At 43.6% G+C, this 25444-nt stretch overlaps 1 protein-coding gene across 1 annotated transcript in view; it reads left to right on the forward strand.

Annotated features, from left to right (window-relative positions):
- The window catches only part of dnah7 (dynein, axonemal, heavy chain 7), a 278292-nt gene that overhangs the window by 174529 nt on the left and 78319 nt on the right, over positions 1 to 25444 (forward strand). The window contains 5 exon segments of the mRNA XM_045707381.1: positions 10810 to 10936; positions 11413 to 11607; positions 12692 to 12784; positions 12859 to 13035; positions 13461 to 13622. Coding sequence (XP_045563337.1) covers positions 10810 to 10936; positions 11413 to 11607; positions 12692 to 12784; positions 12859 to 13035; positions 13461 to 13622 — 754 coding nt within the window.

Consider the following 25444-nt stretch of genomic DNA (forward strand, 5'->3'; position numbering starts at 1 on the left):
AGTAACACTTCACATGAAGTCCCTATACGTGTGTAGTAACTTTGCTCATTACAATAGCAACGTTGTTATATAGGAATTAGGAAATTGCTTTAATTGCATAATAAGAGTTATTACATTATTACAGTGGAATAAGGAACAGTGACTATTCCTTCTGTGTACAGTAGTTGCAAAAACTCTCCGCTCATTGCTATGCAATTAAAATGCAATTACCAAAGTATTATGTAACAACATGCTAGTAAAATGTTGCTCAAAAAGTATTCACAGTTTTATTACACATGCATAACAACAGTTTAATGTTGTGTTACTGAGAATGCTAACAGTTACAAAATATTGCTATTAGGAAACTAAATATCCCAAAATTGAATCAACTACAACCATGGTAGGTATAAAATTGAGAACTTGTTCTCAACTTGCCTACCTGGTTAAATAAAGGTGAAAAAAACATTCATGTTAGCGTGTATTCTGTTTAACTATCCCTTTAAAGATGGTATAGTGTTTGAAACAAGAGCACTTAGCCTTAGATGAACAAAGAGGTTCAAAGTAGTTTTTGCTATCTATCCAACTTGCTGTTTGCAAATGGCTTTGAATTACTCTGCAGTATTTTCAGGCATCATACAATGAATTGCAGCTTTCGACCTTTTCAGTGGCATGTTGAAAGAGTCATACAGTAGTTGAGCGTCACAACTTATTCAAACTTATCTGTTCAAAATATAATTGGTTCATTGTTTTGACTTGATTATGTTAACATAAATACATTTAGCATCCTAGGCCTCCAAGCATACAAGTGTCATGACGTTGGCCTGTTGGGGAGGTTTATGACCCCCATAAATACCTTTCCCCCTTTCTTTCTCTCTACTCTATAGAGTTAGCTCTTGTAAAGCCTTTGTAACATAGAGAGTCTGGTAACATCGAAAGGTGGGAAACGGAATCATATTTCGGTAATCCAACCAGTTGAAAATATGCGTTGGTACTTAATGAATATGATATCAGATCAGTTGTTGTCTGAGACATTACTACTAATGACAGGATGACATAAACTGTGTCTTGGAAAGTCGACACATTGGAATTGTTGTGCAATTGAAATGTTTAAATATCAAACTATTTGTGAAAAGATACAATTTAATTTTAGCTTCTTAAATGAGAGAACGGTTTGTCATAGAGAAACTCTGCTCACTCAGAGGCCCCGCCCAAGTGAACAGACTTTGGTTGTAAACTATGAAACACGCCCTTCTTTCACCACTATATTAACATGTTGACGAAAATTCAACTTTCTCTTCCGAGGATGTGAGGACGACGTTCCTACGTTAAAAGGGCTCAGATACTAACCTAACGAAATTAGCATCGTGTTCAATGTGAAGGTGACTATCAACACGCCAAAGGGATGAATTTCGACTAAACCAGCCAGAATATAGCACGTTAAAAGTATGGCAACTTGTTATGAACTTTGAACTCTTATTCACTCCAGAAGTGATACCTCCTAGCCGTTGAGTTAGCAGCAGCCGCTGTAAACGTGGGCTAGGAAAGGACGGACGACGTACCCAGTCTAACACACACAACGATACTACAACGTATCTAGTTTACCACCAGAGACATTCTTCAGAGGACAAGAGATCCCTGCTGGGCAACCCGGCCTTCCATCTACGACCAACCTATTGAAGCGCAGCTCAGAGTAAATATTCCTTGCATTTTCCTTTTCCAAATGGGCGGTTATTTAGAATGCATAAGATACTGTATTTACGATAGCATAGCTGCCTACGGCCCGATAGAGACACAAAATATTTTTTTTCCTCAGTCTTCCCACTCTTTCATTCAAAATCCAACCCCCTTTCTTTGTGTAACCAGCCGTCATATCTGTTCCGTCCGCTAGTACTTCCCAGTCAGACAGCGCACCGTCCGGCCGATCCCCGGATGACCAGAGGAGGGTGACGTGTAGGCCCAATAGATCAACTGGTCACGGACAGCAGACGGAACGTACATACGCCGGACTGGACACTGGAGGGGAGCAGACTCTGTATGCAACGCCTTCTCAATGTCCGCGTCCAGCTCCCACACGACTGGCGCTACCAGGCAAGAGGCCGGGAGTATGGGAGTCTGAACCATGGACCGCTCCTCTGTGTCATACAGCCGGGACAGTGCGTCTGACTTCGTATTCTGGGAACCTGGTCTGTAGGATAGTGTAAACACAAAACGGGTAAAGAACATGTCCCACCTTGCCTGACGAGGATTCAGTCTCCTCACTGCCCGGATGTACTCCAGGTTGCGGTGGTCAGTCCAGATGAGAAAAGGGTGTTTAGCCCCCTCAAGCCAATGTCTCCACGCCTTCAACGCCTTAACCACAGCCAACAGCTCCCGGTCCCCCACATAATGTTACGCCCAGCTGGGCTGAGCTTCTTCGAGAAGAAAGCACAGGGGCAGAGTTTTGGTGGCGTACCCGAGTGCTGTGAGAGCACGGATCCTATCCCAGCCTCGGACGCGTCCATCCCCACTATGAACGCCAAAGAGGGATCCAGATGGGCCAGCACGGAAGCCGAAGTAAACAGAGCTCTTAGCTGCCCAAAAGCCCTGTCCGCCTCAGCCGACCACTGCAACCGTATGGGACCCCCTTCAGCAGTGAGGTAATGGGAGCAGCCACCTGGCCAAAACCCCGGATAAATCTCCGGTAGTAATTGGCAAACCCTAAAAATCGCTGCACCTCCTTTACCGTGGTGGGAGTCGGCCAATTACGCATGGCTGCAATGCGGTCACTCTCCATCTCCACCCCTGATGTGGAAATGCGATACCCTAGGAAGGAGACAACCTGCTGAAAGAACAGGCATTTCTCGGCCTTGACGTACAGGTCATGCTCCAACAGTCGTCCAAGTACCCTGCGTACCAAGGACACGTGCCCGGCGTGTGTAGTGGAGTATATCAGAATGTCATCGATATACATGTCTCTCCCAGCGGTCCATAGTCTGGACAACGCGATCCATCATGGCACCAAGATGATGTAACATAGCAGAATGTTCCTGGATGCACTCCTCGACTCCTCTAACCGGGGTCCCTGCTCCTGCTGACGCCATAGTTTGGTGTGTAATTCTGTCAAGGGTGTGCACGGGAGGCGAAGTCAGGTGCAGGAGAGAAGAGTGTAGTGAACAGGCGCACTTTAATTCCGTTCCAATAATGACAGCACATAAAAACAATAACTTGCCAAAAACACGGAACATAGCAAAAGTAAAGCGCCTGACAATATCCACAATACAAAAACAAACAATTACACACAAAGACATGGAGGGGAACAGAGGACTAAATACATGCAGTAATTATGGAATGAAAACCAGGTGTGTAATGGAACAAGACAAAACCAATGGAATATGAGAAATGGAGCGGCGATGGCTAGAAAGCCGTTGACGTCGATCGCCGAACGCCGCCCGAACAAGGAGAGGAGCCGACTTCGGTGGAAGTCGTGACAAGGCCTCTTACATTTTAATGTCGTGATGCGAAAATCCTGCCAAAATGCGTAGAACATAGAATAGAAAAGGTTTTACCAGATATTGTTCATCCTGATCAGACAGGTTTTTTACATTAATGATATATTGAAGATAATATACGACAGTTACTTGAAACAATTGAACATTATGAAACATCAAAGATACCAGGCCTGGTCTTCATAGCAGATTTTTAAAAGGCTTTTGATAAAGTACGACGATAATTTATATATAAATGCCTGGATTACTTTAATTTTGGTGAGTCTCTTATACAATGGGTTAAAGTTATGTACAGCAACCCCAGATGTAAAATAGTAAATAATGGTTACTTCTCAGAAAGTATTTAGCTTTCATGAAGAGTAAAACAAAGCTGTCTGTTGTTTCCATATCTATTTATTATGGCCATTGTAATGCTAGCTATTAAAATTCGATCCAACAAGACCATAAATGGGTTAGAAATCCAGGGGATAAAAACAAAAAAGTGTCAATGTATGCCGATGACTCTATTTTTTTCTGAAGTCTGCAATCTGGATCCCTGCACATTCTCATTGAAGATCATGATCACTTCTAGCCTCTCTGGATTAAAACCTAATTATGACAAGTGTACCATACTACGTATTGGATTGTTAAAAAATACAGTGTTTACACTACCTTATAGCTTACCAGTTAAATGGGTGGATGGTAAAGTAGACATACTTGGTATTCACATCTCCGAAAATATAAATTAACTTACCACAATCAATTTCAATAGAAAGTTAGCAAACATAGGTAAGATTATGCAACCATGGAGAGGTAAATGCTTGTCTATTTATGTAAAAATCACATTGATTAACTCTTTGGTCCTATCACAGTTTACTTACTTACTCATGGCACTGCCTACTCCAGATGAGTAATTTTTTAAAATCATATGAGCAAAAAATATTTAATTTTATTTGGAATGCTAAGCCAGACAAATTAAGCATGCCTATTTATATAATGAATATGAGTTTGGGGGGCTAAAATTATGAAATATGAAAGCTTTAAACCTATCACTAAAAGCTTCACTCATACATCAATTATACTTAAACCCAAAATGGTTCTCCAGTAGATTATTAAGGTTCATCCTTTGTTCAAAAATGGCCTTTTTGCCTTTATACAGATTACAACTTCTCATTTCCGACTAATTGAAAATGAAATTTTGTTTAAAGTATCGCCCTTAAACAATCCATACAAAGCTAGTTACAATTTCAGTTTTATCCTCCAGAAAATATACAAATGTACTCAAATACTGCACCTGATCTGTGGACGACAGAGAAAGCAAAGGGCTGTAAGGATAGGAACCAGCGGGTGATCCGGACATTACTCTCCTTATTCCTTGACATCCAAACCAGTGGTGCATGGTTCGTTACGAGGGTGAAGTCTGGTGTCACCAGCATGGGTCCAAAACACAGTGCTCCCTTTAGGTCCTGAAAGGCTTTCTCTGTCTCCTCGGTCCACTTCACCTGGGCGGGCAGACAGCGCCTGGTCAGATCTGTCAGGGGGCTGGCTGCTTCTTGGTGAGGGGGCGGGGTCTATCCTGAATCATCTCCACTTTCTTCACCTGGGGTCTCCTGCAGCGCCTCCTTCTGAATGGAGATCCCCTGCTCCCTCTTGGCTAGCTGTTCCTGTAAGGCGGTGACCTTCTCTGTCAGATGGCCGAGCTGCAGATCTTTTACTGCTTAGGGGGCCTCCATCTTCAGAGTGGCCTCCTCTCTGCTCTTCTCCTCCTGCTCCCTCAGAGCAGCCTCCAGGCTCTGCCGTAGCTTTTCAGCTCTCTGCTGATCGAGTGTCACCTCCCCTCTCAGAGCATCTACTGCCTCCTCCTGGAGGGCTGCAGCCTGGGCCTCCTGCAAGACCTTCTGTAGGGAGCTGTCCTGCTGCTGGACAAGCTGCTCCTTCAGCTCTATAATGGTCTCCTGCCTGGCTAGATCCTCCCTCATAGCAACCTTCTGCTCTTCCAGGCGCTGCTGGAGCTCTGCAGATCTCTGCTGATGGAGGGACACCTCCCTTCTCAGTGCCTCCTCGGCATCCCTCTCCTGGTGGACTGTGGTCACACCTCCTGTAGCAGTCCCTTATGTAGGTAGTCGTCAGCCTCTGTAAGCTTCAGTAGAAACCTACTGGGTTTGGGACGAGAGACTGTTGCGCCTGCCGCTATGCTAGCCTGGGTGGCGGTCAGCTGGCTGAGTTCAGCTCGCATGAGAGCGGTCTGCTCACGCTGTTCCTCCAGCAACTCCCGATGCATAGCCTGTTGTGCTATGTTCACCTCCACCAGCTATCTCACCAATGCTTCCATTGTGCTCTGTGTCTGTTTAGTTATCAAACTTGGTTTGGCTATGCCCGCATTCTCCACCATATGTAGTAAGATCAAGGGTATGGGGTTTCCACGTCACCAAGTTCAATAATAAAACAGGCACCAGTAGCACAAATAGAATACAAAGGGAAGTTTATTAGGGATTTCGTACACTGAGAAAAAAGGGGGAATTCACCAATCACCTCACAGTCCACAAGCCGTTCTCTTTGTCCATTCCGTTTTCCAGGGGGTAATCTTCACACGAATCCGGACTGGTACACAAGGGGGGTAATCCAACAGTCCAGGTCACAATGGGCAATCACACAGATTTAGCTCTCATTTCTCTCACTCTTCATACCTCTCTTGTCTCTCCTCTACCCTTTTGTACAGGCTGCTTCCTCCTTTATCCCCACCGCACTCCCTGCCACAGCCTTTCCTTGTTGGGGCAGGAAGTCCATATAAGGCTTGGGGGTGGAGCCAGCTATCTGCAAGATATCTTTCCTCAATTACCACTCACCTCTCCCTGCCGTCTGCCACAGTATACGTAGCAGGAAAGCTGTAAAAATATATATTTTTCCTCTGAAGAGGGAGGGTGGTGGAGGGGTTATGTTCTCTCCCAGACTCATGGGTAGAAATGTTGGAGGTTAGCATAAGGTAACCAGTCCATCCCGTATGCATAATAATAGAATTCACACTCAAAGGCGATTACTTGAATTTGTTCAATTTGTTTCTAGTGATATATCCTCCTTCAGTCTTCTTCTTCTGTGGACTTTATATGCCGGTTGGCAACCAACTTCAAGGTGCATTACCAGCACCAACTGGACTGGAGTGTGGACCTCAGTTCAGCTTTCAATCACTGACGTGGGTATATACTCCTAAAAACCAATGAGGAGATGGGAGAGTCGGAACTTGCAAGTTCTATTTTAGCGCCTGGCTCGTTGACGGCACGTGAACAGTTTGGATGAAATGATTGAATGACATATATGTGTAAAAAAAAATTGCAACGCACCTTAAAGTTGGTTGCCAACCGCCATATAAAGTCCACAGAAGAAGAAGAATGAAGGAGGAGATATCACTAGAAACAAACTAAGTTTCCCCTTTTATTTGTCGATTAATTGTCGTAACGCAAGTGGTGTGGTCACCATGTTAGGCTTTGAAACAACATCCGCAATGACCATGTTTTCTACTCAGTAACTTCTTTCTTCAAATTGATCATCACAGTGAGGTGAGTTTTAAAAGCACAATACTGTTTTGATGGTAAGTGTTTGATGTGATTTCCGATTGCATTTGCATTGATGTCAGAGTGGTTAGAGTGACAATAGTGCCCTGAGTACCAGGCCATTAGGACCCGATGGTCGACAGCAAGCTGGGTACTACCAAGGCATGTCCAGTGTGCATAAGAGGTGATTACTGTTACTCAACGGTCAAGTGGAATTTTACTGCCTTCATGACTCATGACTGCCAGTGTGGTGGTTACCGCAAGATCCTTTGCCCCGGCGTTAGTTGAAGACAGCCAATCCAATAGTTTCAGAAAAGTAGTCATTTCCTGAGATTTGTATTCAAATATATATTGTGGCAAAGAAGGGGGTCGAGTGATAAATGGCAGATATGTGAGGGCAGAACTAATAAACGGGCTCTGCCCGATCACTAAAATGGCCACCCCGATCAGAACTACAGATCACAAAATGGCCGACTGCCAAAACTACAATTCCCAGAAGCAAGAGGAACCCTCAGAAGGTGGAGCCGACCCACAGATAAAAGGTCAAGAAAAACCAGGAAGAGAGAGAGAGGGCGGGAAGGATCTATGAACCATAGAGAAAGAGACAATCTACATTGGCTGGATTTACCGTGTACGAGCTGGACTGTTTTGGACTTACCTGTTGGCGTTTAGACCTGGACCTACCGAGAACCAGATTTGTGTACCGAACCCTGCTATCCTTGACCTTACCTGCGGCCTGGGTGGACCAGGACAGCGAAACAAACACACAGGTACTGTCATGTACGAAATAACTTTCATTCTGGGCTGACTTTGGTGACAGTTTCCCACTTAATTTGTGACAAACGCTCCTAACTTTGAAGAGGTTTGCCACAATATTTTAAACTAGTTGCTTTCTCAGATCTGTATTCAAGTAGTTTTGAAAAGTAGTAATTTTTTGGTATCTGTATTCAAATAGTCGCCTCCAAAGTAACTAGTAGTGGAAACCATGGAACACTATGAAATGGCACTGCTGGGTGACTTTAAAAGCCATAGTCAATTGATGAATCAAATCAAATTTCAAATGAATTTATAAAGCCCTTCTTACATCAGCTGATATCTTAAAGTGCTGTACAGAAACCCAGCCTAAAACCCCAAACAGCAAGCAATGCAGGTGTAGAAGCACGGTGGCTAGGAAAAACTTCCTAGGAAGAAACCTAGAGAGGAACCAGGCTATGGGGAATGGCCAGTCCTCTTCTGACTGTGCTGGGTGGAGATTATAACAGAACATGGCCAAGATGTTCAAATGTTCATAGATGACCAGCAGGGTCAAATAATAATAATCACAGTGGTTGTCGAGGGTGCAACAGGTCAGCACCTCTGGGACAGGTAGCACGTCCGGTGAACAGGTCAGGGTTCCATAGCCGCAGGCAGAACAGTTGAAACAGGAGCAGCAGCATGGCCAGGTGGCCTGGGGACAGCAAGGAGTCATCAGGCCAGGTAGTCCTGAGGCATGGTCCTAGGGCTCAGGTCCCCCGAGAGAGAAAGAAAGAAAGAATTAGTGAGAGCATACTTAAATTCACACAGGACACTGGATAAGACAGGAGAAATACTCCAGATATAACAGACTGACCCTAGCCCCCCGACACATAAACTACTGCAGCATAAATGCTGGAGGATGAGACAGGAGGGGTCGGGAGACACTGTGGCCCCATACGACGATACCCCCGGACAGGGCCAAACAGGCAGGATATAACCCCACCCACTTTACCAAAGCACATCCCCCACACCACTAGAGGGATATCTTTAACCACCAACTTACCATCCTGAGAAAAGGCCGAGTATAGCCCACAAAGATTTCCGCCACGGCAAAACCCAAGGGGGGGCGCCAACCCAGACAGGAAGATCACGTCAGTGTTCTACCCACTCAAGTGACGCACCCCTCCTAGGGACGGCATGGAAGAGCACCAGTAAGCCAGTGACTCAGCCCCTGTAATAGGGTTAGAGGCAGAGAATCCCAGTGGAGAGAGGGGTACCGGCCAGGCAGAGACAGCGAGGGCGATTCGTTGCTCCAGTGCATTTCCGTTCACCTTCAATAAAGACTTAAAGGTTGAGACAGAGTCTGCGTCTCTCACATGGGTAGGCAGACCATTCCATAAAAATTGAGCTCTATAGGAGATAGCCCTGCCTCCAGCTGTTTGCTTATAAATTCTAGGGACAGTTAGGAGGCCTGCGTCTTGTGACCGTAGCGTACGTGTAGGTATGTACGGCAAGACCAAATCGGAAAGATATGTAGGAGCAAGTCCATGTAATGCTTTGTAGGTTTTGTTGAGCACTAACTTAAGTTTATTTAGTGCTTTATCCGGGTAGCCGGAAAGTAGAGCATTGCAGTAGTCTTACCTATAAGTGACAAAAGGATGGATTATTTTTTTCTGCATAATTTTTGGACAGAAAGTTTCTGATTTTTGCAATGTTACGTAGATGGAAAAAAGCTGTCCTTGAAACAGTCTTGATATGTTCGTCAAAAGAGAGATCAGGGTCCAGAGTAATGCCGAGGTCCTCCACAGTTTTATTTGAGACGACTGTACAACCATCAAGATTAATTGTCAGATTCAACAGAATATCTCTTTGTTTCTTGGGACCTAGAACAAGCATCTCTGTTTTGTCTGAGTTTAAAAGTAGAACATTTGCATCCATCCACTTCCTTATGTCTGAAACACAGGCTTCCAGCGAGGGCAATTTTGGGGCTTCACCATGTTTCATCATTATGTACAGCTGTGTGTCGTCCGCATAGCAGTGAAAGTTAACATTATGTTTCCGAATGACATCACCAAAAGGTAAAATATATAGTGAAAAAAAGTGGTCCTAAAACGGAACCTTGAGGAACACCGAAATTTACAGTTGATTTGCCAGAGGACAAACCATCCACAGGTACTGTCTTTCCAAGCTAGTCGGAAGACTTCCAGTTTGGTGTGGCTCCATTTCCGTTCCAATTAATAATAGTCTTAGTAAAAAATCTTTTGTTTACAATCTGTAGAATCTGAGAATAGAAAGATTCCGAACTTTTATGAAACATCACAGCACTGTTGAAAAATATATTGGATGATTTTCAGAGATAGATTGGAAGGGTTGAGGGTAGCTGAGGGGTGGGACAAAAAAATATATAATTTATGTAAATGTACCATGTCCATAAAATGTATATAGTATGTATAAACTGGAAGTAGAAGTCTAAGTATTGTTGTCCATTAGTTTAAACCAATTACGGGAGGGGTGTTAGGGTTAGGGGAAGTGAATAAAGAAGAAAAATATATCTTAAAAAATATATTTAAACTAGTTGTTCAACCGGGAAATGTGTTACTGTTAAAACTATAGTTATTCTAGGTCTGCACCATAGTGCATATAGATGGCAAGATGTCCTAAACAAGAGCTCCTGGCTATCTGTCAGACTGACTTTCTCCCTGCCTAACCATCGATTCCTCTCTCTCCACTCAAGCCAAACTGCTTCTACTTCTATCTGAAGCTGACTAGACACCATTCGCTTTCCATTTTTTATAAGTTGTTGTACCTGTTTTTTGGGGGGTTTTGCAAGCGGTTCTAGATTCTCGGTAGTAATGAAATGCTCTATAAGCTACATCAATTATTATTATTATTAGTCTATAGTTTATGCTACTGTCCCATAATGTATTACCAAAGTGACGAGATCAACATGAATTACATTTTACTTCTCAAGCTGTATTTTACATTTTGCTACACATTTAAGAAAATCAACACTTTCAATAAAAGTTTAGTCGACAAAGGCCAAAGCCTAGGCATTAATCAAATCTTTATTGTTTTTACCCCAGGTTGCAGATTCTGAGGGACCATTTCACCTACTCTCTCTACGTCAATGTGTGCCGCTCGCTATTCGAGAAAGACAAGCTGCTCTTCTCCTTCTGCCTCAACGTCAACCTGCTCATGCACGACAAGCTGGTGGGTTAGCTTTACAACAACGTTCTCAAAATATTGTCAGAACCATAGACATGAACACAGAACCTCTTTGTATGTATTGGTTTATGTTTGGTGTATTGTATATGGCCACATCTTTCCCATAGCATTATCACACCGTCACTGCAAGGTTATATTAATGCATAACCACATATTTCCTTCTCCATCAACAACTTCTCTTGACTAATATCATCAATACACACACACACACACACACACACACACACACACACACACACACACACACACACACACACACGGCAAGGTCGCAGTTGTAAATGAGAACTTGTTCTCAACTGGCCTACCTGGTTAAATAAAGGTGAAATAAATAACACACATATATTTCCAGTCAGGACCATATGGGTCTTAGCTCTCCCAGGATCCAAAAGCCTCACATTCCCAGTAAAGCTCCAGATTGACCCTTTGTCTTTCCCCCCTCTCCACCCAATCCTCCACACCAGGTGGATGAGAGCGAGTGGCGCTTCCTGCTAACAGGTGGGGTGGGCCTGGACAACCCCCATTCCAACCCTTGCACCTGGCTCCCCAAGAAGGCCTGGGATGAGCTCTGCCGCCTCGATGAGAAGGACTGCTTCAAGGGCCTGCGCAAGGACATGTCCCGTATGAAAGACGCCTGGAAGGAGGTGTACGATAGCCCGGTGCGTTACTGTAGCATTGCAATAGAATATAATACGATTTTTATGTTTAATTATGTGGTCTGTAGATACACACACACACGACACACACACAGACAGGTAGGCAGACAAGAGCACGCATGCACACACACACAAACACACAAACAAACAAACAAACACATCCAATACAATTAACTTTCCTTTAACTTTAAATAGGTTTCAGCCACAGACATTGAAGGTACCTACCTCCGTGGACAACGAAATCAGATCCTTACTCAATATAATTCTAAGAGGAAAACAACTCTCTCAGACGTCTGATGTAAAATTTGTTCAAAAGTATCCGGGGATTATCCCTCTTCACTCACACCTTCTCTCTCCCTACCCGGCGCAGCGGTTCCACGCATTAACCAAATACATCGGCTGGCCCCACTGCACACCCCAGATTGCTTCTCTTACCACTTAATTACAATTGATTAATCTTGCTACAGGTCAATAAAGAACTCCCAACACACACACGCACACACACACACAAACATACACCCACGTTCCTAAAACAAATGTGATGCCAAAGCGTCTCCATTATATGTGAGGATAACCTGATTATGGGCACGGCGTAAATGCAATCCCCTCCAGATTTGCGTCTGATGAATGCAAATGGCCATGAATTCCCTCATTATTAAGGAGAGTATTAAAGCTTAAGTTTAGTTATATAAACAGCCTGTGAGGCTCGTGTCGTTTGGCTACCGTGGTTTAGACATTTGGAAGTAAACACTATGCTCCCATTGGGCTCTACTCAAAAGAAGTGCACTATGTAAGTAATAGGGTGCCATTCCAATTTTAACACCCTACTTTTTTTCGCAAAGCTGGAGATGGGGTTTCTTGGAATTCAGTTGCATTGTAGGGAGTTCTTCCTGGTTTGTCTTAATGTTGTAAACAAGAATTAGGCTAGTTGGTAAAAGGTGAAGAATATGAAGCAAGCTTTTTAAAGTTTTTATTTCAACGCTGTAGTTTAGAGAGACAAGGGGATTAGTTATTATTAAACCATCAATCTAATATCTTTGTATGTGATTTTGTTAATAATAATGTGTGTGCGTGTGCTCATGTGCAGACCCCCCACCACACACCTTTCCCAGCAGAGTGGCAGCAGAACCTTGGACAGTTTCAGAAGATGCTGGTTATACGCTGTCTTAGACCAGACAAGGTGAGTTACCACACACACACACACACACACACACAGTCAAATCCACATTCTTCACCCCCCTCCCTCCCTCCCAGGTCATTCCCATGGTGCAGGAGTTTGTATCTGACAGTCTGGGGCGTCAGTTCATCGAGGCGCCCCCCTTCAACCTGGGGAAAGCATTTGGGGACAGTCACTGCTGCGCCCCCCTCATCTTCATCCTCTCCCCCGGTTCTGACCCCATGGCCGCCTTACTCAAGTTTGGTGATGAGCAGGTATGGATAAGCCTGGGTACCAGTCTGTTTGTGCCATCATGCCACTCATTGCCACCTCATTGGCCCATTTCTACCTAGGTTTAGCCTAAATGACAATTGTTGTGGAAAAACAACCATCCTGTATTGCTTGTCCCTAGCTTGTCTTGTTGCTATAGATGTTTTACAGAAAAGACACACAGAGTAGATAGATCACAGATTGATAAAGTTTGTAGATTTATACAAGGTTAAAATATCCTTAAATGTTTCAAGTCATTATCATGCTATAGCTAGGCAATTAATGGTACGTTTGTCACTTGATCTTTGGGATTCCCCTTTTAAAGCATCCAGTTGACACGTGTGTGCATGCGTGCCTGCACGCGTGTGTCTGTACGCGTGTGTCTGTATGTGTGTGCTTGTGTCTCTGTGTCTCTCTGTGTGTTCCCCAGGGCTTCAGTGGAAACAAGTTGACCTCTCTGTCTCTGGGCCAGGGCCAGGGCCCCATCGCCATGAGCTTGATTGAGACGGGCGTGAAGGAGGGCACCTGGGTGGTCCTACAGAACTGTCACCTGGCCACCTCATGGATGTCCACTATGGAGAGAGTGTGTGAGGTCAGAGGGCAGCTTGCACTGTGATGACACACCTTAGTCTCAATATTATAATAATTTAGTTAGTTAGTTTGGTGTGGGGGTTACAGAGGCACTTAATCAGTTTTTCCCTTCAATGCTGCATGACTGTTTTGAGAATACTGATTGGAATATGTTCAAAGATTTATCCACCCAGGACTCATCCATCAACATTGAGGAATATACATCGTCAGTCACAGGCTTCATTAGGAAATGTGTTGATGATGTTGTACCCACAATAACGATCCGGACATACAGTACCCCAACCAAAGACCATGCATGAAGGGAGAAATCCGTACCATGCTGAGAGCCCGCACTGCAGCATTCAATGTTAGCAGAATGAACCCCGATCAAATCAGAAGTATTTATATAGCCCTTCTTACATCAGTTGATATCTCAAAGTGCTGTACAGCAACCCAGCCTAAAACCCCAAACAGCAAGCAATGCAGGTGTAGAAGCACGGTGGCTAGGGAAAAACTCCCTAGAAAGGCCAAATCCTAGAGAGGAACCAGGCTATGAGGGGTGGCCAGTCCTCTTCTGACTGTGCCGGGTGGAGATTATAACAGAACATGGCCAAGATGTTAAAATGTTCATAAATGACCAGCAGGGTCAAATAATAATAATCACAGTTGTCGAGAGTGCAACAAGTCAGCACTTCAAGAGTAAATGTCAGTTGGCTTTTCATAGGCGATCATTGAGAGTATCTCTACCACTCCTGCTGTCTCTAGAGAGTTGAAAACAGCAGGTCTGGGACAGGTAGCACGTCCAGTGAACATGTCAGGGTTCCATAGCCGCAGGCAGAACAGTTGAAACTGGAGCAGCAGCACGGCCAGGTGGACTGGGGACAGCAAGGAGTCATCATGTCAGGTAGTCCTGAGGCATGGTCCTAGGGCTCAGGTCCTCCGAGAGAGAGAGAGAAAGAGAGAATTAGAGAGAGCATACTTAAATTCACACAGGGCACCGGATAAGACAGGAGAAATACTCCAGATATAACAGACTGACCCTAGCCCCCCGACACATAAACTACTGCAGCATCAATACTGGAGGCTGAGACAGGAGGGGTCAGGAGACACTGTGGCCCCATCCGACGATGCCCCCAGACAGGGCCAAACAGGAAGGATATAACCCCACCCACTTTGCCAAAGCACAGCCCCCACACCACTAGAGGGATAACTTCAACCACCAACTTACCATCCTGAGAAAAGGCCGAGTATAGCCCACAAAGATCTCCGCCACGGCACAACCCAAGGGGGGGGGGGGCAACCCAGACAGGACTCAACCCACTCAAGTGACGCACCCCTCCTAGGGACGGCATGGAAGAACACCAATAAGCCAGTGACTCAGCCCCTGTAATAGGGTTAGAGGCAGATAATCCCAGTGGAGAGAGGGGAACCGGCCAGGCAGAGACAGCAAGGGCGGTTCGTTGCTCCAGAGCCTTTCCGTTCACCTTCACACTCCTGGGCCAGACTACACTCAATCATAGGACCCACTGAAGAGATGAGTCTTCAGTAAAGACTTAAAGGTTGAGACCGAGTCTGCATCTCTCACATGGGTAGGCAGACCATTCCATAAAAATTGAGCTCTATAGGAGGAAGCCCTGCCTCCAGCTGTTTGCTTAGAACTTCTAGGGACAATTAGGAGGCCTGCGTCTTGTGACCGTAGCGTACGTGTAGGTATGTACTGCAGGACCAAATCGGAAAGATAGATAGGAGCAAGCCCATGTAATGCTTTGTAGGTTAGCAGTAAAACCTTGAAATCAGCCCTTGCCTTAACAGGAAGCCAGTGTAGGGAGGCTAGCACTGGAGTAATATGATCAAATGTTTTGGTTCTAGTCGGGATTCTAGCAGCTGTATTTAGCACTAACTGAAGTTAGATTCGGTGGCGTACAAGGCAAGTAGGTACGATCTCCGTGAATCCATTAGGCAAAAATAGACAGACTCAAACTTGAATCAATGTTCGACAACTCAGACTCTCAACGCATGTGGCAAGGACTACAGACTATCACGGACTACAAAGGCAAATCCAGTTGTGTGGTGCCCCCCGAAGCCTCCCTCCCAGACAAGCTTAACACATTCTATGCTTGCTTCGAGGCAGACAATACTTAGCCATCCAGGAAGTCTCTCGCAGCTTTGGACGACCAGCTGCTTTTGCGATCTGAGACTGATGTGAGGAAAACTCTTCATAAAGCTTCCGGCACACATGGCATACCTGACCGCGTCCTCAGAGTCTGTGCTGACCAACTTACTGCTCTGCCAGATCTACGGAAGATGCCATTTCCATCGCTATTCACTCAGCCCTAACACATCTGAACAAGAGGAACACTTTTTGGAGAATGCTGTTCATTGACTACAGTCAGGGTCGGCTCCAGGCAAAAGCGACATAAGCGGTCGCTTAGGGCCCCAGGCCGCTAGGGGGCCCACAACCCCCCCAATAATAATAAAAAAGGAACTTTAGGAACTCAGTCAACTTACTGTTGAGAGTTAGAATAGTAGTAGTTCGAAATTCGGTTGTGCATCATCAATTTCGATCTCGTTATGTCGGTCAATGACAGTCACTCAATTAGCCATGTCAACTAACAATGTTTATATTGGTAAGTTAAGTCTAGCCAGCTATTTAAACTTGTAGTAATCATGGCCGAAAACCGACCTGGCACGCAGGGCATGTACCCAGGGGCCCCCATTGACTTTGTTAGTCACTCTCACTCAGATATCATTAACATGGCATAGGTCATGGCAAAATGTGAAAAATTGCAGGAAAATAGTTTTAAAACCCAAAAAATGTATTGACCATTTTTCTCTCTCCCCAATATTTTTTTTTATTGCAGGAAATGTGTTTAAAAAATGTCAACATTTTGACTCCACACATGGCAAAATGTGTAGAACTACAGGAAATTAACTTTGACACGTAGTGTAGTGATATACTTTTTTATATCAATAGGCTACATCTGTCGGTACAAAATTTGACTAAGAAATTATGACATCGTTAAACATTTTTGCGGGCAATATGCGTGGACCTAGGCAGACGTTGCAATTTTCGACATTGCAGTTCTATAATTATAGAATTGCATTGTCAGCAATTGCACCGTCTACCTAAGTCTACGCATATTGTCTCAAGAAAATGTTCTATTTTTTATACCCTCAAACACCAAGTTAGGCATACCAAATGTAAAAATATGCCATCGTCACTATCAATTGTGAATTATATTTTTTTACGTTTTACCGGTGAAATGTCCAAACTGCGTTTGCATGCCAATCATTTGATCCCAATCCATTTCATGGGAGTAGGCATTTTGATCTTGAATTACTTTCATGAGCGAATTAGTGCAGATGGTGTTAACAAACTATTAGCCTTTCTTGTATTTTGTATCAATCAAACCATATATCCTGCTATCCATATATCAAACCATATATCCTGCCATAACTCAACAGCGTGTGCTGCTTGAGAAAAAAACTGCTAACCATCCCAAAATCTCATTCAAGTTTTTATTGTCACATGCACAAGTACAGTGAAATGCCTTATTTGCATACTCAAAACCCAACAATGCAATATTCAATACAAATGTAATACTAGAAAAAACACAAGAAATAAGAAGAAATATGAAGAATGCAATAAGTAAGTAAGCATACTATATACCATATTTACAATGTGCAGGGATACTGGAGTATTTGTATTTATTATGGTAGTTTGTACAATTTTAAAACATTACAATACATTTGCAGATTTCACAACACAATGTGTGCCCTCAGGCCCCTACTCCACCACTACCACATATCTACAGTACTAAATCCATGTGTATGTATTGTGTGTGTGTGTGTGCCAATGTGTTTGTGTTGCTTCACAGTCCCCGCTGTTCCATAAGGTGTTTTATCTGGGGTTTTTTCAATCTAATTTTACTGCTTGCGTCAGTTACTTGATGTGGAATAGAGTTCCATGTAGTCGTGGCTCTATGTAGTACTGTTTGCCTCCCATAGTCTGTTCTGGACATGGGGACTGTGAAGAGACCTCTTGTGAAATGTCTTGTGGGGGTATGCATGGGTGTCTGAGCTGTGTCCCAGTCGTTTAGACAGACAGCTCGGTGCATTCAACATGTCAATACCTCTCATAAATAAAAGTAGTGATGAAGTCAATCTCTCCTCCACTTTCAGCTAGGAGAGATTGACATGCATATTATTAATATTGGCTCTCTGTGTACATCCAAGGGCCAGCCGTGCTGCCCTGTTCTGAGCCAATTGCAATTGCCTAAGTCCTTTTTTTGTGGCACCTGACCACACGACTGAACAGTAGTCAAGGTGCGACAAAACTAGGGCCTGTAGGACCTGCCTTGTTGATAGTGTTGTTAAGAAGGCAGAACATTACTTTATTATAGACAGACTTCTCCCTATCTTAGCTACTACTGCATCAATATGTTTTGACCATGACAGTTTACAATCTAGGGTTACTCCAAGCAGTTTAGTAATCTCAATTTGCTCAAATTCCACATTATTTATTACAAGATTTAGTTAAGGTTCAGGGTTTTTGTGAGTGTTTTGTTCCAGATACCATGCTTTTAGTTTTAGAAATTTTCAGGGCTAACTTATTCCTTGCCACCCACTCTGACGCTAACTGCAGCTCTTTGTTGAGTGTTGCAGTCATTTAAGTCGCTGTAGTAGCTGACGTGTATAGTGTTGAGTCATTCACATACATAGACACTCTGGCTTTAAGTCAGTGGCATGTTGTTAGTAAAAATTGGGCCTAAACAGTTACCCTGCAGAATTCCTGATTCTAACTGGATTATATTTGATAGGCTTCCATTTAAGAACACCCTCTGTGTTATGTTAGACGAGTAACTCTTTATCCACATTATAGCAGGGGGTGTAAAGCCATAACACACAGGTTTTTCCAGCAGCAGACTGTGATCGATAATGTCAAAAGCTGAAGTCTAACAAAACAGCCCCCACAATAATTTTATCATCAATTTATCTCAGCCAATCATCAGTCATTTGTTTAAGTGCTGTGCTTGTTGCGTGTCCTTCCCTATAAGCATGCTGACATTCTGTTGTGAATTTGTTTACTGTAAAATAGCATTGTATCTGGTCAAACACAATTCTTTCCAGAAGTTTACTAAGGGTTGGTAACAGGCTGATTGGTCAGCTATTTCAGCCAGTAAAGGGGGCTTTACTATTCTTGGGTAGCGGAATGACTTTTGCTTCCCTCCAGTCCTGAGGGCACACGCTCTCTAGTAGGCTTAAATTGAAGATGTGGCAAATAGGAGTGGCAATATTGTCTGCTATTATCCTCAGTAATTTTCCATCAAGATTGTCAGACCCCGGTGGCTTGTCATTGTTGATAGACAACAATATTTTTTTTCACCTCTTCCACACTGACTTTTCGGAATTCAAAAGTACAATTCTTGTCTCTCATATTTTGGTCTGATATACTTGGATGTGTAGTGTCAGCGTTTGTTGCTGGCATGTCATCCCTGTGTTTGCTTATCTTGCCAATGATAAAGTAATTAAAGTCGTTTGCAATATCAGTGGGCTTTGTGATGAATGAGCCATCTGATTCAATAAATGAAGGAGCCGAGTTGTCTTTTTTTTCCCAAAATTTCATTTAAGGTTCCCCAAATCTTTTTACTATCATTCTTTATAGAATTTATCTTTCTTTCATAGCGTATTTTTTTTAATTTAGTTTACTCACATGATTTCTTAATTTGCAGTACATTTGCCAATCAGTTTGGCCTTCAGACTTAATTGCCATACCTTTTGCCTCATCCCTCTCAACCACACAATTTTTCAATTCCTCATCAATCCAAGGGGATTTAAGTTTTTACAGTCATTTTCTTAATGGTTGTGTCCTTATTAGTAACTGGAATAAGTAGTTTCATAAATACGTCAAGTGCAGCATCTGGTTGATCCTCATTACACACCACAGACCAGCAAATATTATTTCCATCATCAAGATATGAATCACTACAAAACGTATTGTATGACCTCTTAGGCCCAGCCTTCAGAACTTTGGTGTTCCTAGATATGCCTATTATATTGTGATCACTATATCCTATGGATTTGGATACTCCTTTAAAGCAAATATATGCAGCGTTAGTAAAGATGTGATCAATACATGTTGATGATTTTATTCCTGTGCTGTTTGTAACTACCCTAGTCCAGGTTGCAGGTACTGGTTACAGTTTTTCCGTTTTTTTTCCTGAGTGGGCAGCTTGATCGTAGCCAGTCAATATTTAAATCACCCAGAAAATATACTTCTCTGTTGGTATCACATACATTATCAAGCATTTCACTCATATTATCCAGATACTGACTGTTAGCACTTGGTGGTCTATAGCAGCTTCCCACAAGAATGGGCTTTAGGTGAGGCAGATGAACCTGTAGCCATATTACTTCAACAGTATTTAACATTAGATCGTCTCTAAGCTTTACAGGATTGTGGTTCTGAATATAGACCGCAACACCGCCTCCATTGGCATTTCTGTCTTTTCGGTAGATGTTAAAACCATGTATTGCTACCACTGTATCATCAAAGGTATTATCTAAGTGAGTTTCAGAGATAGTCAGAATATGAATGTCCTCTGTTACAAGCAAGTTATTGACTGCATGGAACTATTTTGTTAGGCTACATATGTTAATATGGGCTATTTTCAGCACTTTTCTGGGTTGCTTGATTGTTTTTAATGCTTTACTGGGAAGCTTATCAGAGGTAGACTTACTCATGTTATTTACATTGGAGCTGATGGCCCAGTGGTCTTTCTACTATTGCACACCGCCTCAGTGCTAACAGTGTAACTCTGGTTTATAAGCTCATGATTACTGCTTACAATAGCTGTAGGATAAACAGATCTATTCGGTGCAATTTAGGGTACTTAAATTAAATTACTTACATTGTGTTTGCCAATGTCCCTAAGATCATGTACATTTGATGCAGCGTTATGACGACTCATTGTCACAATGGTTGGGATTAACTGAGCTGGTCTTGGATATTTACCAATCATTATTTCAACGTAGCCTTGAAATACGTGGACAGAGTCCAGGAACCAAGATGATTTGGCTGGACTTCGTCATTCCTGTATTTTCTGTTTCCAGAAGGTGTCAAAGTTATCAATAAAAGTGACTCCAGTAGAGCTACAGTAGTCTTTTAGCCAGATGTGTAATGCCAGCAGTCTGCTGAATCTTTCACACACGTGACCCAACGATGGTACTGGACCTGAAATTATTGGCCGTTTTTTGGAGTCTTTTAATGCTACAATCAGTTCTTTAAAATCCATTTTCAAATGTTCCGAGCTAGCCCTCCTGATCTTGTTTCACCCCACATGGACTACGACGGTGTCAGCTCCCGGTAGAACAGTCGGAAGCAGCCTTGTTATGTCCTGTACTCGTGCTCCTGGGTAGCACAGGGTTTTTGCCTTGGGGACCGAGATGTTTCTCACCATAGAGCTGCCTATGATGACAGCTGGTGATTGTTGAATGGGCCGGTCTCTCAGGCAGCCTCACGGTCTAGTGAGGCTGGGAGCTCCGAGGATCTGAACCCGAGGTAGAAGCCACCGGAGAGGGAGATAGAGCCGAGGACGAAGACGCAGGTACCTCTGGATCCGATCTTGATTGGAAAGCCACCAAGGACGAAGTCGCCGGTACCTCTGGATCCTGGGCGGTAAAGCTGTTTCTGGTCTGTGTCAGTTCCGGGCTCAACATCTCCATGGAGACCCCCGTTGCCAGAGGACGCCTTTTTTGACTTCCACGGCGAGTGACGTACCTCCATGGCTGGTTGGGTCGAGATCAGCTCCATTCTGCAGGGAAGGGGGAGACCCCTTCGGGGATGGAACCCTGCCTTGCACCGGCCAGTCGGCTGTGGAGAGCCGACACAGCAGCGAATCTTCCACCAGACCAGAGCGACATCTGGAAAAATAAAAAGTAGGTGGGCGTGGGTTCCCCAATAGCTTATGTATGTTTGCTACTTGCTTGCTAAGAGTAGCTACTTCGCTCCTGTAGTCCTCCGCAAGCAAGCAGTTGCTACATTGAAAGTCAGCGCGGTCCACATTGTCCCGGAACAAAGCAAAGTAAATGCAGCTCCTGCAACGCATGAAACGTTCAATAGCGGCCTCCATTTGAGACCGCCGAGCTAGCTGGGCTTTCGCGTCTCTCCCCGTATACGGAATCTGGCAGGATCCCGGGACAGATGGCAACGCTCACAGCAATTTAGCCCAACACAGCCACAGGATTCAAAATAAAATAAAAGTATATAAAAACACTGTCAGCTTTTAAACCGGGGTCTTTAGTTCAGATTTCAGCATTCGACAGGTTTCGGTGTTCGATAGCGTTCAACAACAACAAACATATGTCGCGCTCATGGAGGTAGATATATATAGGGGTAAGGTAACTAAGCAACAGGATACAAGATAAACAGAGTAGCAGCAGCTTGTATGTGAGTGGGTGTGCGTGTGTTGAGTTAGTATAAATGTATATACAGTACCAGTCAAAAGGTTGGACACACCTACTCATTCAAGTGTTTTTCTTTATTTTTGCTATTTTCTACATTGTAGAATAATAGTGACGACATCAAAACTATGAAATAACACATGGAATCATTTAGTAGCCAAAAAAGTGTTAAACAAATCAAAATATATAGCTGTTCTGGTTAAGGGTGCCTTGAATTCTAAATAAATCACAGACAGTGTCACCAGCAAAGCACCCCCACACCCTCACACCTCCTCCATGCTTCACTGTGGGAACCACACATGCAGAGATAATCTGTTCATCTACCATGCATCTCACAAAGTGTAATGCGTGTATATGGGAGGCGAAGTCAAGTGCAGGAGAGCGCATTATAATAAACAGGCACACTTTAATGCCGGTTACCAAATGACAGCACATAACACAAATAACAGCCAAAAACACGGTCTAAAACAAAAGTGCAACGCCTGACAATAATCCACGTAACAAATAACAATCACTCACAAATACAACATGGGGAACAGAGGGTTAAATAATAAACAAGTGATTGGTGAGTGAAGCCAGGTGTGATAAGACAGAACAAATGGAAAATGAAAAGTGGATCGGCGGTGGCTAGAAAGTCGATGACGTCGACCGCCGAACGCCGCCCGAACAAGGAGAGGGACCGACTTCGGCGGAAGTCGTGACACAAAGACACGGCGGTCAAAACCAAAAATCTAAAATTTGGACTCCTCAGACCAAAGGACAGATTTCCACCGGTCTAATGTCCACTGCTCGTGTTTCTTGGCCCAAGCAAATCTCTGCTTCTTATTGGTGTCCTTTAGTAGTGGTTTCTTTGTTGCAATTTGACCATGAAGGCCTGATTCACACAATCTCCTCTGAACAGTTGATGTTGAGATGTGTCTGTTACTGGTAACTCTAATGAACTTATCCTCTGCAGCAGAGGTAACTCTGGGTCTTCCTTTCCTGTGTCGATCCTCATGAGAGCCAGTTTTATCATGACACTTGGTTTTTTACGACTGCACAAAGAAACTTTCAAAGTTCTTGAAATGTTCCATATTGACTGACCTTCATGTCTTAAAGTCATGATGGACTGTTGTTTCTCTTTGCTTATTTGAGCTATCCTTGCCATAATATGGACTTGGTCTTTTACCAAATAGGGATATCTTCTGAATACCATCTCTACCTTGTCACAACACAACTGATTGGCTCAAACGCATTAAGAAGGATAGAAATTACACAAATTCACTTTTAACAAGGCACGTCTGTTATTTGAAATGCATTCCAGGTGACTACCTCATGAAGCTGCTTGAGAGAATGCCAAGATTGAGCGCGATAGTCCCTGTAGCTATTTTGTTAGGTATTTATCAGTCTTATTGCTTGGGGATAGAAGCGGTTCAAGAGCCTGTTGGTGTCAGACTTGATGCACCGGTACCGTTTGCCATGTGGAAGCAGTGAGATTAGTCGATGGATTGGGGGGTTGGAGTCTAACGATTTTCCGGGCCTTCCTTTCCCACCACCTGATATAGATGTCCTGGATGGCACCACCCGCTGTAAGCCCATGTGATTGAGGGTGGTGCTATTGCCATAACAGGCAGTGATCTGCCTGGTATGCCGCGCCATCTTCACAACATGTGTTTGGACCATTTTTATTCTTTAGCGATTTGGACACCGTGGAACTTGAAGCTCTCGACCTGCTCCACTGCAGCCCCATCGATGTGGATGTGCTCGCCCTTTTCTGGGGGCAAATAGAGAGTACAGAAGGGGACTAGGCACACACCCCTGTGGGGCTCCCATGTTGAGGGTTAGCATGGCAGAGGGGGTTTTGCCTACCCACACAACCTGGGGTGGGCCCGTCAGGAAGTCCAGGATCCAGTTGCAAAGGGAGGTGTTCAGAACCAAGGTCCTAGTTAACCTCTATGGGCTATATATATTATTTTGTATATGTTAAGACAAGATTATATCAAAAATAGTCTGATGGGTGACAATATTAGCCCATCACTTGTGAATTACAGTTGAAGTCGGAAGTTTATATCCACTTAGGTTGGAGTCATTAAAACTTGTTTTTCAACCACTCCACAAATTTCTTGTTAACAAACTATAGTTTTGGCAAGTCGGTTAGGACATCTACTTTGTGCATGACACAAGTCATTTTTTACAGAAAGATTATTTCACTTATAATTCACTGTATCACAATTCCAGGGGATCAGAATTTTACAAACACTAAGTTGACTATGCCTTTAAACATCTTGGAAAATTCCAGAAAATGATGTCATGGCTTCAGAAGCTTCTGGATAGGCTAATTGACATCATTTGAGTTAATTGGAGGTGTACCTGTGGATGTATTTCAAGATCTACCTTCAAACTCAGTGCCTCTTTTTTTGACATCATGTGAAAATGAAAATAAATCAGCCAAGACCTCAGAAAAAAAATTGTAGACCTCCACAAGTTTGGTTCATCCTTGGGAGCAATTTCCAAACGCCTGAAGGTACCACGTTCATCTGTACAAACAATAGTACGCAAGTATAAACACTGTGGGACCACGCAGCCGTCATACCGCTCAGGAAGGAGACGTGTTCTGTCTCCTTGAGATTAATGTACTTTGGTGTGAAAGGTGCAAATCAATCCCAGAACAACAGCAAAGGACCTTGTGGAGATGCTGGAAGAAACGGGTACAAAAGTATCTATATCCACAGTAAAACGAGTCCTATATCGACATAACCTGAAAGGCCGCTCAGCAAGGAAGACACTGCTCCAAAACAGCCATAAAAAAGACAGACTACGGTTTGCAACTGCACATGGGGACAAAGATTGTACTTTTTGGAGAAATATCCTCTGGTCTGATGAAACAAAAATAGAACTGTTTGGTCATAATGACCATTTATGTTTGGAGGAAAAAGGGGAGGCTTGCAAGCCGAAGAACAGCATCCCAACCGTGAAGCACGGGAGTGGCACAATCATGTTGTGGGGGTGCTTTGTTGCAGGAGGGGCTGGTTCACTTCACAAAAAAGATTGCATCATGAGGAAAGAAAATTATGTGGATATATTGAAGCAACATCTCAAGACATCAGTCAGGAAGTTAAATCTTGGTCGTAAATGGGTCTTCCAAATTAACAATGACCCCAAGCATACTTCCAAAGTTGTGGCAAAATGGCTTAAGGACAACAAAGTCAAGGTATTGGAGTGGCCATCACAAAGCCCTGACCTCAATCCTATAGAACATTTGTGGGCAGAACTGAAAAAGTGTGTGCGAGCAAGGAGGCCTACAAACCAGACTCAGTTTCACCAGCTCTGTCAGGAGGAATGGGCCAAAATTAACCCAATTTATTGTGGGAAGCTTGTGGAATGCTATCCGAAATGTTTGAC

This window comes from Salmo salar, chromosome ssa25, assembly GCF_905237065.1.
Source record: "Salmo salar chromosome ssa25, Ssal_v3.1, whole genome shotgun sequence".
Classification (NCBI taxonomy): domain Eukaryota; kingdom Metazoa; phylum Chordata; class Actinopteri; order Salmoniformes; family Salmonidae; genus Salmo; species Salmo salar.